General features: G+C 41.2%; 1 protein-coding gene and 1 pseudogene across 1 annotated transcript; both read left to right on the top strand.

The window, feature by feature from the left end:
• The first annotated feature begins 1,451 nt into the window (after positions 1-1,451).
• On the top strand, positions 1,452-2,691 carry LOC144710641 (vacuolar iron transporter homolog 2 pseudogene; annotated as a pseudogene).
• Positions 2,692-11,769: 9,078 nt separating this feature from the next.
• Positions 11,770-13,040, top strand: LOC144710617 (vacuolar iron transporter homolog 2-like). The gene has a single exon (XM_078584428.1). The coding sequence runs from the start codon at positions 12,147-12,149 to the stop codon at positions 12,840-12,842; it is 696 nt and encodes a 231-aa protein (XP_078440554.1). The 5' UTR covers positions 11,770-12,146; the 3' UTR covers positions 12,843-13,040.
• Positions 13,041-16,975: the final 3,935 nt, after the last annotated feature.

Genomic DNA, 16,975 nt, shown 5'->3' with positions numbered 1-16,975 from the left:
TCGTGGAAGTCAATTGTGTGCAAGCCACAAGTCACTAGATTTTTGTTTGATTCCCAATTTTTTGGGCATTTTCTATCTTTCGGCTCTCTGTGTACTCCCTTTTACGAGAATGCTAGAGTTTTTGAGTCCGTAAGCGCCTCTGTGTACTCTCTCTCTCTCTCTCTCTCTCCTTTTCTCTCTCCCTCTCCCCCTCAATCTCTTTTTCTCTCTCACCCTGTTTCTCTTGCTCTCTCTCTCTCTCTATCTCTCTTTGTCTCTATCTCTCTTTCTCACTGTTTTTTTTCCTCTATCTCTTTCTGTCCCAGTTCCTCTGTAGTTCTCTGTCCAAAACTCTCTCTCACTCTTTCTTTCTCTCCTTTTTTCCGTCTATCCCTTTCTGTCCCTCTTTTTCTCTTGTTCTCTGTCCAAAACTCTCACTCTCTTTCTCCCTTATCTTTTTCGGCCTGTCTATATCATGCATGGGTCATGCATGCCACATGAGGGCATCTAAACGAGTTTCTTTTGCATTGGTTCACATCAAGCATGTGCTCGCCACATTCTTGTTGACATCTCACCCATTTGGGTTCTTGGATCTAATCCAGACATGGCCAAAGTTTTATCTCTTCTTTCTCTAACTTACTCTCTTTTCCTTGTCGCTCGTTCTACAATCTCTCCCCCAATCCCCTTCTTCCTCGATTTTTTTGCTTGCTCTCTCATTCTCTCTCCCTCTCTTTTTCGCTCTCTTTGACTCTCTCTCTTTATCTCCCTCTCTCTTTCTCTATCATTTTCTCCCTCCCTCTATCTATACCTCTCTCTCTCGATGTCTCTCATATCATTTCTCCCTCTCTCACCTAAACTCTCTCTTCTTCATTCCTTATTCAAAAATCTATCCCCACTTTTCTTTTTCGTCAGTTTTTCCCTCGTTCTATCTCGTACCCTCTCCTTTTTTCTTGTCACCTTGGATTCCTCTCTCAACATTCATTTCTCCCTTCTCTAATTTTTCTCTCTCTATCCTTTCCTTCATCGCCGTGAATCACCCCATCTCTTTCTCTCTCTCTCTCTCTCTCGCTCTTATTTTTAAAAGAAGAGATAGTAAGTTAGACAAAGAAACGAGAGGCACGGAGATATACTATACACGCTATCCGTGTATTTAACTGCAGTGTCCCTTTCGAGCCAATTTGTTTAATGGCTGGGTTCACATCCAGCGCGTGCATTCCACACGCCATCGCCACCCGATCCGCTACCCAGTTGACAACTTGACATTAAACTTCGCGCGCAGAGGTCTAATCCGGTGTGCGCCGCCGTTGCCTTGGTTTTACGCGATCTCGTAAAGCCCACAACGTCACAACTCCTCAATAGTGGAGCTTTCATCCCAACCAAGCGCAGCAACGCCGTGCGTGAAGACTCATACCTCCCCAAGGACGAGCCCCTTCATCGGTCCTTCCCATCTATAAATCATGGATAAGCCCGACGCGTGTTCTCCACACTCCTCTCTCTTCTTCTTCTTTTATTCTCTTTCCCCCCAGCAAACCCTTCTCCTTCTTCGTCTCTCTGTTAATCATCATTACCATCATCTTCCTCTTCTTCTTAACAATTTGATCATATCCTATACAGCCTCTTGTGCCATCTCTCTGAATCTTTTTCCTCTTGTTCTTTGTCATCATCATCTTGTACTACAACGACTACAACTTCTTCCTGATTACTACACCATCATCATCGTCATCATCAGAATCCTCTTCTCCTCCTTTCTCTCTTCATCCTATTCTTCTTATTCCTTTTCTTGCGTTCTCCGTGAAGAGTGCGGTCGAGATGGCGGGTAGACCCGACGGCTGCGGTGCGGAGGACGAGAATAGGAAGAAGAAGATGAACGCGGACCCGGAGAAGGGGGAGGTGGACTACCTGGCGCGAGCCAACTGGCTGAGGGCGGCTGTGTTGGGCGCCAACGACGGCCTGGTGTCGGTGGCGTCGTTGATGGTGGGCGTGGGCGCGGTGAGCCAGGGCGCCAAGGCCATGGCCGTCTCTGGTCTCGCTGGCCTCGTCGCCGGCGCCTGCAGCATGGCCATCGGCGAGTTCGTGTCCGTCTACACCCAGTACGACATCATGCGCGCCCACAAGTCCCGCCGCTCCGTCCTGCCCACTAGTCAGGAAGAAGACCCACAACCTGACAAAGAAGCCGATCAAGAAGAAGAAGAAGACGAAGAAGGGCTGCCCAGCCCGCTCCAGGCGGCGGGGGCCTCGGCCCTGGCCTTCGCCCTCGGTGGGCTTCTTCCTCTGCTGGCGGGCGCGTTCATCCGAGCGTGGGCGGCCAGGGTGGGCGTGGTGTGCGCCGTGACAACGTTGGGCTTATTGGGCTTTGGTGGCGCGGGGGGATTCCTCGGCGGCGCCTCACCTTCAAAATCCGCCCTCAGAGTTCTTTTCGGAGGGTGGCTGGCCATGGTCGTCACATACGGCATCCTCAAACTCTTCGGCCACTTCTTTCGGATGGAGATCTCGGCTGCTGCGTAGCAGCCGTGGTTGTGGAGTTTTAATTGTGCTTGGACTGTGCAGTCTGCAAAGAGAAGGAATTTTCTTCTTCGTTCTTCTTTTTCTTTTTTCTTTGGCTTCGGCTGGAGGAATTTATTCTACTCTCTCAAAGAGTCTTGGTGTATAAGAAGTGTATACAGCTGTAGTGGTTACCACAAAGTTATGGTAATGAATAGTCTTTCTCCATAATTGAGAGATGTATGTATACTCTGTGATGGTTTGGACAAAACCGTGGGAAAGACTTTTCATATAAGAAAAAATAGAAGGAATGGAGTATTATAGTTCTTCTTAGCTTAGGACATAATATCGTCAAGTGTCAGAGAGCTAGAGAGAGAGCCAGTCAGCCAGGGCGGGGATGCATATCGCGGTAATCCGATGGACAAAACGGTGGGAAAGAGCTTCGATAAGGGGCAAGAGAGGGATATATATCGTCAAAGAGTGAGCGAGGCAGAGGGAGAGAGAAGAGAGAGGAAGCGGGAGAAAGAGACCGAGAGAGCGGCCGGTAGAAAATCCGCCAACAGGGTTGTAATCAGTGGGTGAATCGTCATGCATGCATTAGAGGATTAATTTTCATTTCTCTTCGAAGGTATAATCGTCAGGCATATATAGTCATTTATTTTGAATCTGCGCAACAAAATAATCGAAAAAAAAGTATGGAAAGAGATCGTATGGTTGGAGATCATGATATATATGTATGTGTCGGAGGGCTTTGTACCAACTTAAAATTTTGTGAGCTTTACTGAATTGGTGCTAATTTTATGGGAACAGTTTGTGCCGCCGCATCCGTAACAACTATCGCCAGCTTATGATCTGGGTTGGTTATCAGTGGGTCGAACGGCACTGTTCCCTCGTGGCTCAAAGCATTCAGATAAACCAGTTTCATCTCATTGAATCCCCGGATATTTTTTGCCAGATAAGAACCTCTCTCCAAAAGTATAGACTACCATATATCTCATTCATTAGATTAACCGAACGGGTTAATAGATTTCAATCAAATAGATTGTTATATTCATGTTTTAGTCAAGTATCTTCTTAAAAGTTATAATAATATCAGATATAACTGATTGTTTAAAATAATTTGACCAACATCAATTCCACGAATAAATATTTCAATTTACTATTTAATACGTGCTTCCTAATCAATTAATCATTAATTTTCAAATAATCAAGTTTTCTTAAATTCTAAAACATTCTAAAATTCTTGGATAGTTTGTATATTTAATTTTTAATTATCTAGTACTTTGGAGTTATGAAATTTTAAGATATTGAACTCACCATGTTTTTTAAGGTTGCTTCCCATCTAAAAGAAAAAAGTGTATATATTTCTTAAAAACTCTAATTGTTATCTAGAATCAGAACCTATCACCAAAAGTTGAATTGATTTTTTAACCTATTCGAACTATAGGAATTTGATAAATTTTTTTTTGATGAAACAAAGTTTTCCTTATCGAAGAAATTTTGTAAAGTCTAACCAAAGGTTTTGATGCACACAGCGAATAAGAAGTTTAACCATTAAATTTTTCATACGTAAAATATATAGTATTTTCATTTTCATATGTAAAGTATTAAATAAAATGCTAGGTCAATATCTATAAGTTAGTATTATACAAGAGTGTCGTTTCTAGTTTCATTATTTTAGGGATTTTTATGTAATATTGCACGTACAAGAAAAAATATTGTGGGACGGGTTTGGACGAAGAAGAGCAGATAAGAAGGAAAAATAATCTTTGAAGGTTTTATGGAATGAAGTAGATAAAGCCTCCAATAGAGAACAAGACTTGCATGGGGTTAAAGTTTGTGATCATTGGAATTTAACATCTTCAAAATAACCACAAAGTTTGGACCCCTTTCAGGCATATGGTTCATCAAGAATTGAAAGACTCAGGAAAATAGTGGTGGAAGAGCTCAAACGATAATTCGTAATCCCAACAATGAAAAAGGAAGCATAAGGAAGCTGTCCGAAAAGGACCTAGATAAATAACTAACCTGAATGAAGGAAGAAAATTAAATGATGAAATAAAGTTGGTACTAAGTTTTTAATATTAAGTACTTCAAATCAACAGTAGAAGATAAAAATTCATCGCTCAATATTTAATCATGGAACGAAAAAAATAATATTAGGCAATTTTTAGTATGATGCTGTTGTCTCTCACAAAAGTATTTCTCGTTTGAATACAGATGCAGATGACAAAATAGACCAAGTCTGAAAGAATAAAAGAAGAGAAGACGATGAATAAAGACGTGTTTAGGGTTTTAGTTAGAAAAGAAGAGGAAGCCTCTACGAGTATAGAAGAATTAGATACAGACAAACTATATTTGGATCATGGTAAAGCATCATTTTATATTTTAGAAAAATAAATATTTAGAATTGTTTCGGACCAACGGAACATGAACAAGGGAAGGGTTTGGATGAAGTGAAAGATAAGGGATATATTGTAAGGAGACTAATCTGGACCAAGTGTCTTGAAATAGAATAAAAAAACATTGCTCTAAGGAATAAATAATAATACACAAACCACGAACAGGAGCTAGAACTCATCTCTCAAATGTTTACCAGCCTAAGGAAGAGAAGAGGAAAAACGCCAATATATATCATGAGACGTCTCCTCATTTGTGAAATAAAATGCAGATCGTATCCTTACAACTGTAATTAAAGGAACACAATTCTAAAAAATATTGCAGGTATAGGATGCGATAAAAAATGAAGGATTCAAATCTTCTTGAGACAAAAGACACTGTCTCTACAAGTGAAGCATAATAGTATGGATAAATATTCGTTGGTTATTGACTCATGGAATAAACATTCTAAGCCTAGGTTTTAGGCTCTCATTTATGTGTCCATGTATTATTGCTTCTGCGGAACTATGCTAGTTTTTTTGGATATAACTTTCATCTTCCTGAGAGGACCCTTGGACTTCCGATCTAATACATGTCCATAAGTCATTCGACTTCCAGGAAAATTTTCAAACTATTCGTGAGAAATATTTTTCTCATTCCCCTCTCATATCTCTTTTCCCTGGATAAGTTGTCAATTTTGTTGCATTCGAGCATATCTAGCCATACAGACCCTCTAGATTCTTATATTCCCTCCACCACAGACTCTCCCTCTCTCTCGTTTGGAGGAACCATAGCTTTCGTTGCAGTCAGGCGTGTGCTGGCCACACGGCTTTAGATTTTGTTTTATTTCCCTTTTCTTGGGCCATTTTCTTTCTGTTCTCCCTGTATCATACCTTCACGAAAATGCTAAAGCTTTGTGAGTCCGTCAAGCGCGTGCTCACCACACGACGTCGACTGAACTATCTCCTTACCTTTCAATTTCTTCCCCGCATCCTCTCTCTCTCTCTCTCTCTCTCTCTCTCTCTCTCTCTCTCTCTCTCTCTCTCTCTCTCTCTCTCTCTCTCTCTCCCTCCCTCCTTTCTTCCTTCCCATCCCATTCAGCCCCTCTATCTCCCCTCTTCATCCTTCTCATCCCACTTAGTCCCTCTCTTATTTTTCCCTTCGACCACTCTGTCTTGTTCTCTTCACGTCTCTTTATCTCTCTTTGAGTGATGACTTTCGTGGGAGCCAATTATAAAAAAACCTTACCTGTGTTTGGCGTGTCGTCAACAGCAATTGCATATACGGCCCATAGATCCTCTTGACTTTCATACTCTCTAATTGGCACGTCTCTCTCTGGTCTAGATAAGCTGTTGCCTTCACACCAGTCACGCGCAAGCGAGCCACGCGTCTTTAGATTTTGTCTCCATTCCCATTTCATTTGTCAGCTCCGTGTCTCATTCCTTTCGTGACAATGCTAGAGTTTGGCGATTCCATCAATGGCGACAACTATTGCCAGCTTAAGATCCACGTCGGTTAACAACAGTCGGTCGAGCGCCACCGTTTCCTATGGGCTCAAAGAAATAAGATGAACCAGTTTCAACTTTATAAAACCCAGGAGAGCTTCGGCAAAATAAGAATCTCTCTTTACTTATATTCATATAGATCTCTCTCTCTCTCTCTCTCTCTCTCTCTCTCTCTCTCTCTCTCCCTCTCTCTCTTATTAAAGCTCTGTCCCACAGGGTTTTACTTGACATTAGAATAATATACATCTATCTCTCTCTCACACACACAGTCTTTATCTCTCTGAAACTAATGTTATACGGACGCTACTGAAGAAACCATAGAAAATTAAGAATCAGAATTTAAGGCTTTCATAAAGTTATAAAGGCTAATATATATAAGAGAAAATTTACTGGCGTAGTATCCTTGCAAGGTATTTCAATAAATTATAATTTAATTTATTTTGAGATATTACAAATCAGTCATTAAAACTTACTAATTTTCTTTAATATATGTTACGATCCAATTATTATGTTCTATCAATTGATTTTTTAACAATGGTACTTTCATGATGAAGAGTTTTGAAAGAGTATTTGAGGACGATAAAGAAAATTAAATAATTCCTGAAAACAAACAACGTATAGACGGCATTTTTTACATATGTATATATATATACATGTAAACATCCATTAGTAGGTTCCTCAATGGTACAATTAATATTAACTAATTTATTAATACATTAAAAAATCACTCACTAAATGAATAACTTTAAAAATATGAAATACCATAGATCTCATCCATTAGATTTAATGAAAATGTTAATAAATTTCAATCAAAGAGATTAATACAAAAAATTATGGAAATGAATATTTCAGTTTAATATCTAAAAAAACTTCGTAATGAGTTAAACATCATTCTTAAATAATTTAGGTTACTTAAATTCTAGAATATTCTAAACTAGTTGGTCGATATCTAATTTTTGAATTGACTAGTACTTAAGTTTTTAGGAAGTGTGTTATATTGAATTCACCCGTTTATAGATTATTTCCTATCTAATAGACACTAAAATGTGGTACAGTATTGCGAAAAGAACTGTAGTCATCACTTAGAATCAGAACCTATCATTATTAGTTAAATTCATGTTTATGTTTTTCAATAACTCTAAATTTTTAACTATATATATTTGATGAACATTGTTTTGATGAAACAAAAGTTCTTTTATGAAAGCAATTTTTTCAAATTCTAACCAAATATTTTGGACACATAGCGAATGATAAGTATAATCCAATTAAATGGTCATAAGTATTATATCAATAGGTGTATCATATTATAGGTAAATTTCCCCAATGATTGGAAGAATATCCCAAGTGAAATATCTGGTATAAATATCCAATAATTTTTTTCATTTTTATCTTAACATTATTTCAAAGAAGAATATGATATAAGTATTTATAAGTTAGTGTTATACTAAGAATGCATTTGTGATTTTCACTAATGCTATTTTGATTATGTTATAGTGTATATAGAAGAAAATTTATTGGAGTGGTAGGGATGAAGAAGACTTGCATGGGGCTAGAGTTCTTGATTATTCTAGTTTAGAAATTTGAAAATAACCACAAAGTTTTTAGCCCCCCCTTCACACATGGATCATCAAGTATTGAAGGACTTGTGAAAATAATGGTCGATGAATTCATATGAACACTCATATCCCCAAACATGAAAATTGAAGGATAAAAGGAGGACATATGAAGAAGTAAAATTAAAGGAGGAAAATTGAAAGATGACGGAAAATGTAGATAAAGGCTTTAATAAAAAATACATCAGCAATCAATAGTAGAAGCTAGTAATCATCACGCAGGATTTAATCATTGAACAAATAAATTAGTCAAGCAGATAATATAAACAACTTTTAGATATGAAACTTCTAAAAGGATTTTCATGTTTGAATACAAATACAGAGGGAAATAAAAGACGAAGTTTGAAAGAAGATGTTGAATAAAGATTTATTGAAGACTTTAGCGAGAACAAAAGAAGAAGTCTGTGCGAATATCAAAGAATTAGATACAGAAAAATTATATGGATCATGAAAAAAAATCATTTTTTATTTTAAAAAGATGGAATACTTAAATTTTTTCAGACTAATGGAGTATGCATTAGTGAAGGAGTTGAATACACGATTGTGGATGGACTCCTAGGATCACTCAAAACACATAAGCTAAATAAATGAAAGATTAGTGATCAAGTGTAAAAGGACCAATCTGGACCAAGTAAATTAAAGTGGAATAAAAAAACATTGCTGTAAGGAATAAATAAAGATACGCCAACAAAGATCAGGAGTTAGAACTCATCTCTCAAAATTTTACCTGCTTATGGAAAAGAAGAGGCAAGAAGCCAGTGTATATCATAAGACGTGTCCTCATTTGTGAAATAAAATGCAGATCATATTATTACCACTGTATTTAAAGGAATATTGCAAGGAATAAGATAATATTGCAAGAAAAGGATGTGATAAAAAAGGAAGGATTCCATTTTCTTGAGGCAAAGGAGAAAGTCTCTTCAGGTAAAGCCTAATAAGATGGATAAAGCCTAATAGTTGCTCTTTGACTCATGAATTAAATATTCTCAGGTTAGGTTTTAGGTTTTGACTTATGTATTCATGTATCATTACTTGTGACGAACTGTGCTACGGTTTTTGGACATAATTTTGATCTTCCTCAGAGGATCCTTGGATTTCCGTTCGAATACATGTCCATAAGCCATATTAATGTTCCAGGAAACTTTTCAAACTATTTATATGAAGTATTTTTCTTACTTCGTCTCATATCTCTTTACTTTGGATAGGCAGTCTCTTTCATTGCATTCAAGCATGTCTATCCATACAGAGCCATCAGAGGCTAATATCCTCCCAGCATAGAGTCTCTCTCGTTTGAAGGAACCACTGTTTTCGTAGCCCTCAGACGTGTTAGCCACACGTCTTTAGATTTTCTTTCTTGGGCCATTTTCTACCTTTCTGTTCTCTCTGCATAATCCCTTTCACGAAAATGCTATAGCTTTGTGAGTCCGTCAAGCGCGTGCTCCCCACACGCGGTCTACTTAACTATCTCCTTACCTTTCAGTTTCTCACTCATCGTCTCTTTCTGTTCTTTCTTCCTTCTCAATTCCCATTCCACTCAGTCCCTCTCTCACCCCTTTTCATACTTATCATCCCACTCAGTCCCTCCTCCATTTTTCCCTTCGACCATTCTTTGTTTTGTTCTCTATACTTCTCTTTATCTCTCTATGAGTAATGACTTTCGTGGAAGCCTGTGACTTTAATACTTTCTACTCGGCACGTCTCTCTCTGGTCTTGGTGAGCTGCAGCCTTCGCGCTAGTCAAGCGAGTGCCAGCCACACGTCTTTAGATTTTGGTTCCATTTCCATTTCATGGATCTTGTTCTATTTTTCAACTCTCGGTCTAATTCCTTTCGTGACAATGCTTGAATTTGGCGACTCCATTAAGGGCTTGCTCTCCACTGGCGCCGTCTTCTAATCTATCTCCCCCGCTTTTAGTTTCTTCTTCTACCATCTCTCTCTCTCTCTCTCTCTCACTATCCCGCACTCCTTTCTATCCCACTCAATCTTCTCTCTAATTTTCCCTTCTATCTATTTCTTTTCCATTCTCTGTCTGTCCCCCTTTTCCTTATTTATTTTCCCGCTCGGTCTCTCTCTCTCTCTGTTCTGTTTCTGTCTGTATCCCAAATACATCATTCCTTACGTGGGCATCTTTTAAAAGTTAAATTCGACTTGGTTCACATCAAGTGTGTGCTCACCACATGCTTCATGACACGTCACCCATTTAAGTATTTGGATCCGATCCAGACATTAGCAACACTATCTGTCCACCCTTCGCGAAGATCCGTCTCTAACTTAGTCTCCTTTCATCGTTTGTAGTTATATCTCTTCTCCATCCATCTCGTCCTTCTCTCTCTCTTTCGTCTCTTTCTTGGCACATCTCTCTTTTATCTCTCCCTCACCAATTGCTCATCTCTCTTATGGCTCATCTCTTTTTTATCTCTCTCTCTCTTATCTCTCTTCCGTCTCTCTCATGGGTCATCTCTTTTCTATCTCTCTCTTTCCTACTTCTTATCTCTCTCTCTTTCATTTCTCTCTCTCTCACTCTCTCATACTTCTCATCTTTCTCCGTCTCTCTCACGGGTCATCTATCTTGTATCTCTCTCTTTCCTATTTCTCATCTTTCTCTCTTTAGTCTCTCTTTATCTCTCTCTCTCACTCTCTCATACTTCTCATCTCTCTCCTTCGTCATTCTCATGGGACATCTCTCTTCTATCTCTCTCTTTCCTATTTCTTATCTCTCTCTCTTTCATCTCTCTTTTATCTCTCTCTCTCTCCCACTCTCTCATACTTCTCATCTCTCTCATGGGTCATCTCTCTTGTATCTCTCGCTTTCCTATTTCTCATATCTCTCTCTTTCGTCTCTCTTTTATCTCTCTCTCTCTCCTTCGTCTCTCTCATGGGTCATCTCTCTTGTATCTCTACTTTCCTATTTCTCATCTCTCTCTCTTTCGTCTCTCTTTTATCTCTCTCTCTCCCACTCTCTCACACTTCTCATCTCTCTCCTTCGTCTCTCTCATGGGTCATCTCTCTTGTATCTCTCGCTTTCCTATTTCTCATCTCTCTCTCTTTCGTCTCTCTTTTATCTCTCTCTCTCTCTCTCCCGCTCTCTCATACTTCTCATCTCTCTCTCTCTCATGGGTCATCTCTCTTTTATCTCTCTCTCGCTCAAGACTCATCTCTCCCTCTCGTTCTCGTCTCTCTCAATGTTCATATCTTTTTTATCTCTCTCTCTCGCTCTGAAAAAAATATCTCTATTTTATCTCCATCTCTCTCTCTTTCTCATTGCCTGTTGAAAAGTCTCTCTCCGCCTCTACCGTCTGTTTTTCTCCCATTTTCTTGTGAATTGATTTCTCTCCCAACGTCTATTTCTCCTCATATTAAATTTTCTTTCCCTCTGTCCTTTTCTTCACCAACGTGAATCACTCCATCTCTTCCTCTTTCTTTCTCTTATTTTTATATATGAAATATATTAATCAGAAAAGGAACCTCGGGGGAGTAAAGATATAAATATTTGCAGATGAATGGATATAGATAGGTGCGGTGTCCCTTTCGAGGCAATTTATTTAATGGCTGCGTTCGCATCGAACGCGTGCATTCCAGACGCTATCGCCGCCAGATCCGCTTCGCGCTGGACATTAAACTCCGTGCGCTGGACATTAAACTCCGCCAGATCTCTCCTGAAGCCCACCACGCCACAACGTCTCACGGCTCAAGCTTTCATTCCAAACCAAACGCAGCAACGCCGTGCGTAGTGATTCGTACCTCCACTCGGACGAGCTTCATCCGTCATCGTTCCCCCTGTTCCCCATCTATAAATCAAGGATAAGCCCGATGCGTGTTCTCCACACTCCTCTGTCTTCTTCTTCTTCTTTTCTTCTGTTTTTCCCTCCAGCAAACCCTTCTTCTTCTTCATCTGCCCAATCATCATCGCCATCGTCTTCCTCTTTTTCTCTGCCAATTTGATCATACACTACAGCCTCTTGTGCAATCCCCCTGAATCTTTTTCTTCTTGATCTTAATCATCATCATCATCTCCTATTACAACTAGTACTACTTCTTCCTGATTTTCTACACCATCATCATCATCCGAATCATCCATTTGTTCTATCTGTCTGTAACTTATTCTTCGTTTTCCTCTTCTTGGGTTATCCGTGCTGTGCTCGTAATAACAATAATAAAAATAATCATCATCCGAGAAGAGTGCAGTTAAGATGGCGGGTAGAACCAACGGCGGCAGTACGGAGGAGGAGAATAGGGAGAAGAAGATGAACGCGGACCCGGAGAAGGGGGAGGTGGACTACCTGGCGCGAGCCAACTGGCTGAGGGCGGCTGTGTTGGGCGCCAACGACGGCCTGGTGTCGGTGGCGTCGTTGATGGTGGGCGTGGGCGCGGTGAGCCAGGGCGCCAAGGCCATGGCCGTCTCTGGTCTCGCTGGCCTCGTCGCCGGCGCCTGCAGCATGGCCATCGGCGAGTTCGTGTCCGTCTACACCCAGTACGACATCATGCGCGCCCACAAGTCCCGCCGCTCCGTCCTGCCCACTAGTCAGGAAGAAGACCCACAACCTGACAAAGAAGCCGATCAAGAAGAAGAAGAAGACGAAGAAGGGCTGCCCAGCCCGCTCCAGGCGGCGGGGGCCTCGGCCCTGGCCTTCGCCCTCGGTGGGCTTCTTCCTCTGCTGGCGGGCGCGTTCATCCGAGCGTGGGCGGCCAGGGTGGGCGTGGTGTGCGCCGTGACAACGTTGGGCTTATTGGGCTTTGGTGGCGCGGGGGGATTCCTCGGCGGCGCCTCACCTTCAAAATCCGCCCTCAGAGTTCTTTTCGGAGGGTGGCTGGCCATGGTCGTCACATACGGCATCCTCAAACTCTTTGGCCACTTCTTTCAGATGGAGATCTCCGCTGCTGCGTAGCAACCGTGGTTGCGGATCTTTATTTGTGCCTAGACTCCGCAAAGAGAAGAAATTATCTTCTTCGATTATCCTTTTTTTTCCTTTGGCTTCGGCTGGAGGAATTTATTCTGCACTCTCAAAGAGTCTTGGTGTATAAGATACGTATACTGCTGTAAGGAAGTGTCTATGTTCATAGGTGGAGAGATGTATGATTTTCACTGTGATGGTTGGGACAAAATGAGGGGAAGATAAAGTATACTACTTCATCGCTCAGGAAATAATCTCAGAAAAATAAAGTATCTTTAACTCTTTCTCTATCTGCATCTTTATCTCAGCCTCTATCCATATCTCTGTCTATGGCTATATCAATCCCTTACTCTACAACTTTTTCTACCTCTATCTCTGTCTCAGCATCTAGCTCTGTGCGTATCTATATTTCTATTTGATTCATTATCTCAACAACTATCTATATATCTGTCTATGTATATATCAATCCCTACCTCTATCACCGTTTCTATCTGTTTGTCTCAGTATCTCTTTATATCTCTATCTCTGTCTTTATCCTACCTTTATATGCATGTCTATCTCTATGTCAATATCTATCTCTATCACCGTTTCTATCTTTATCTTTGTCTCAATTTATATTTATATATCTCTATCTCTGTCTCTATCGCTATCTTTATCTGTATGTATATCTCTATGTCAATATCTAAATCAATTCCTTTCTCTATGTCTATCACCATCTTTAACTCTGTCTTTATCTCTATCTGAAAGTTTTTTCTCTATCTCTATCTTTTCCTCTATCCTTAAAATTTAACTCCATCTCCTTCTCTATCTCTATCTCTATGTCTATCATATATGTATATGTATCTGTCTCTCTTTATCTCTATCTCTATCTATATATCTTTATCTTTCCCCCTATATCTAAATCTATCTGTATCTATATATCTTTATCGTTCTCTCTATCTCTAAATTTATCTTAATTTAAATATCTATCTCTAGAGCTATCTTTATTTATATTTTAATACACATATATATGTCACTTTATTTATTCTATCTTTATCTCCAGCTCTATCTGAATTTCTATTTCTACCCCTCCCTTTCGCTATCTATATCTCTATGTCTATCTCTTGGTTTATCTCTATCTCTATCTCTCTCTCTCTCTGTATCTATATCTACCTCTAACTCCATATCTATCTCCATCTCTTCTATTCTATCTCTATTTATGTATCATTTTTATTTCTATCTCTGTCTGTACCTCGATATGTATTTAATATCTATCTATATCACTTTCTCTATCTGAATCTGTATCTTTTCTCTTTCTCTATCCCTATTTTAATATTTATTTATGTCTCCATCACTTTCTCTATTTTGATATCTAGCGCAATTTTAATTTTTATTTCTATATCATTTTCTCTATTTATATCCCTATATCTTTGTGTATCTCAATCTCAATTTGATGTTTTAGATGTATCTCTATCTTTATCTTTTGGTTCTCGGGCTTTTATTGAAAGCTTGAAAATACTTTTATAAACAGAAGAAGGTGAAATTATTCAAACATTAAAAAATTAAACATTACACAGCTTGTGGGTAACTTGTTCCAGCTTTGACTTGCTCTCTTGGAGAATTTATGAGTTCACTTATGTGTCCGGCTTCTAGAAGTATCCATGCAATCAAGGTGCTCTTGGATCTCAGCTTCTTCTTCTGCACCTCCTCCTGAAGCCATAGTATATCTTCTCATCATGAGGACACTTTTTCTTGGTTTAAGGGCAAAAAATGTAAAATGAGGGGGGGGGGGGGAAGGAGGGGGGGGGATGGAGAGTGTCCATCTGTGATCGCCGCCACGTCGTCAAAGCCGTCATCATCATCATCGACAACCTGCCGGTTCGCGCAGCATGACCGACATGCCACGGCTACGGAGAAGAAACCCAGGTTTAACACCCCGTGTGAGAAGCACGGCCGCGCCATCGACTGAAATCAAATATCTTGCCGGCTCATGCTCGTTTCGTTCGCCACTTTATCATGTTTTTGTTTTTGTCATCCGTATCAGCGTGTTTTCATATATGTATCATCGTGTCCATTTGTGTCGTTTTAATCTCACATCATTTTAATCTCCTAGTTTCTTTATTTATGTTGTAAAAGGGGGTCTCTTATTGGGCCCCCCTTGTTGGACTCATTGTAAAGGGCCCATTATGACCCTATATAAGGCCATGATGGGCACCACAACTCGTCAGATCTGGTTACAGTTATTTTTGTGTGGAAGTTACACAGCCAGGTCTCACGGCCAAAAGAGAAGAGGAGAAGAGGAGGAAGAGGAAGAAAAAGGGAAGAAGAGAAGGAGAAGAAGGGAGAAAGAAGCAGGGAGAGAGGGATTTGTGAGGCATCGCCTGTGTGCACTAATGATACACCGCCATCCTCCCTGTGCGGCTCGACAACAGCACACGAGGCGTTCTCATCATCGGCCAAGACCCAAATGAGGCATTCTCATCATCGCACGTGGTCAACGTCGCGCGCTTCCTCTGAGCGGGTCTGCACCCTAGGCATTCAACGAGCGCTGGACCACGCCCGACAGACGTTGGTCTCACCGTGAGTTGGCAAGTTCTGTTCGCCCAGGGACCAACAACTTCCGCCGGCATGGCTGATCAGGGATCATCTCAGCACATGGTGTAAGGTGCCATCCCCACGACCGTGAGTTCCTCTACGTCGGGTTGCCAGTGACGGGCACTGAACCACGCACATCGACGGGCACTAAATGTGACGACGAAGGGAAGGATGGAACTCACCGTTCCCGTGGTGGTTGTAGACTTCGGCCGGCTCAATCCGCTGCATGCCTCCGCAATTGGGCTAGGGCCTCACAACTGAAACAGGCGGTCATTGACTTCGGCCGGTCAACATTCACACGTCGCAACCGCACTGTCGACGTGTGCACGGGCATTTGTTTTCTCACCCCTCCTGTGAACGCTTGCATTGGACATGGTTGTGTTGACCAGGTAGTTCCACACCACGTGCTTGCGTAGTATCCGGGAGCGTGTTTCCCACGCAGTCGAGTTGATCAGAGCACCCACGAATTGGTCGAGTGCTGTCGACTGCCACCCCATAGTCAACCGGGTCATCTTTGATGTACGTGCTCCACCTATTCGGCTTATTGTTCCTAGGAGCCGTAACGCTTGCCGTTCCATCACACAAGTACGCCCCTATCAATTGACTGTCAGTGCACCAACTTGCTCCCTGCCGTCGTGTCGCCTGGCGCCACTCCACGACGAATACCTGACTCTGCGCGCGATGGTCTGCTCTACGACCGTGCCCGCCGAGCCCAACCGTACGCTTGAGCCGACTCACGGTTGCTCTTCATTTGTCTCAATTCCTGTGACGCAACACTGCCGCCAGTCGAGCTACACCGGGCCTCTTCATCGGCATTTTCTCTCTGCATCTACCCGTACTGTCACACACAGCGACAAAGTCGCAGACAATGAACAACGCCAGCGACGAGGTACGCCGGCCCCTTGCTCGTCTCTTATATTATCGTCTCTAGTATATTTTTGACTGTGCTCTGCCTTGCTCAGGTTAGAGATAGGTGAGAAAATTTATCAAGAAAACTACATCACGGGTGATATCTCAGGTACGGGCCGAGCCCGTCCGTTAATTGTGAACCCCAACAGAATTATTACGTTCGGCGATGTAGTCGCCATGGTCGCGCCGATGAGGGTCAGAAAGTCACCGTCATCATCGTCGATCGCCCGCCCCAGAGCTTGAAACTCGGCAAAGTCCCACAAGTCGGACATGCACTTACATCCACATAAGATTCACGTCATCTCGTAGTTACATTCCGTTAGGGATTTATCCATCAGATAACATCATCGACGACGTCCGACTTCAGGGGGGGTCGAGGGGCACCCAATTCTGGCTAGCGTGGGTGCTTAAAATGGGTTCCCCTCCCCTATTTATAATCGAATTAAAATTTTCATAAAAAATCTGCGAAGTGAAGTTATATACATAATGCTTTTATGGTCTTATTTGTGGGACCCTCTAAGCCCATGTACCCTTCTTGTTAATAAATTTATTGGCCCAACAAATGTTATTATCCAACCTCATTAGTTAAGTATATAAATAGGGAAATGCCTGAATGAAATTAACTTAGACAATATTTGTCAGGG

The sequence above is a fragment of the Wolffia australiana genome, chromosome 12 (assembly GCF_029677425.1).
Source record: "Wolffia australiana isolate 7733 chromosome 12, ASM2967742v1".
Lineage (NCBI taxonomy): Eukaryota > Viridiplantae > Streptophyta > Magnoliopsida > Alismatales > Araceae > Wolffia > Wolffia australiana.
The sequence above is the reverse complement of the archived record's forward strand: the minus strand, read 5'-3'. Positions and strand labels throughout refer to the sequence as shown.

Excerpts from the sequence above, each read along its gene's own strand:
- LOC144710617 (XM_078584428.1), top strand. The coding sequence starts at position 12,147 with ATGGCGGGTAGAACCAACGGCGGCAGTACGGAGGAGGAGAATAGGGAG.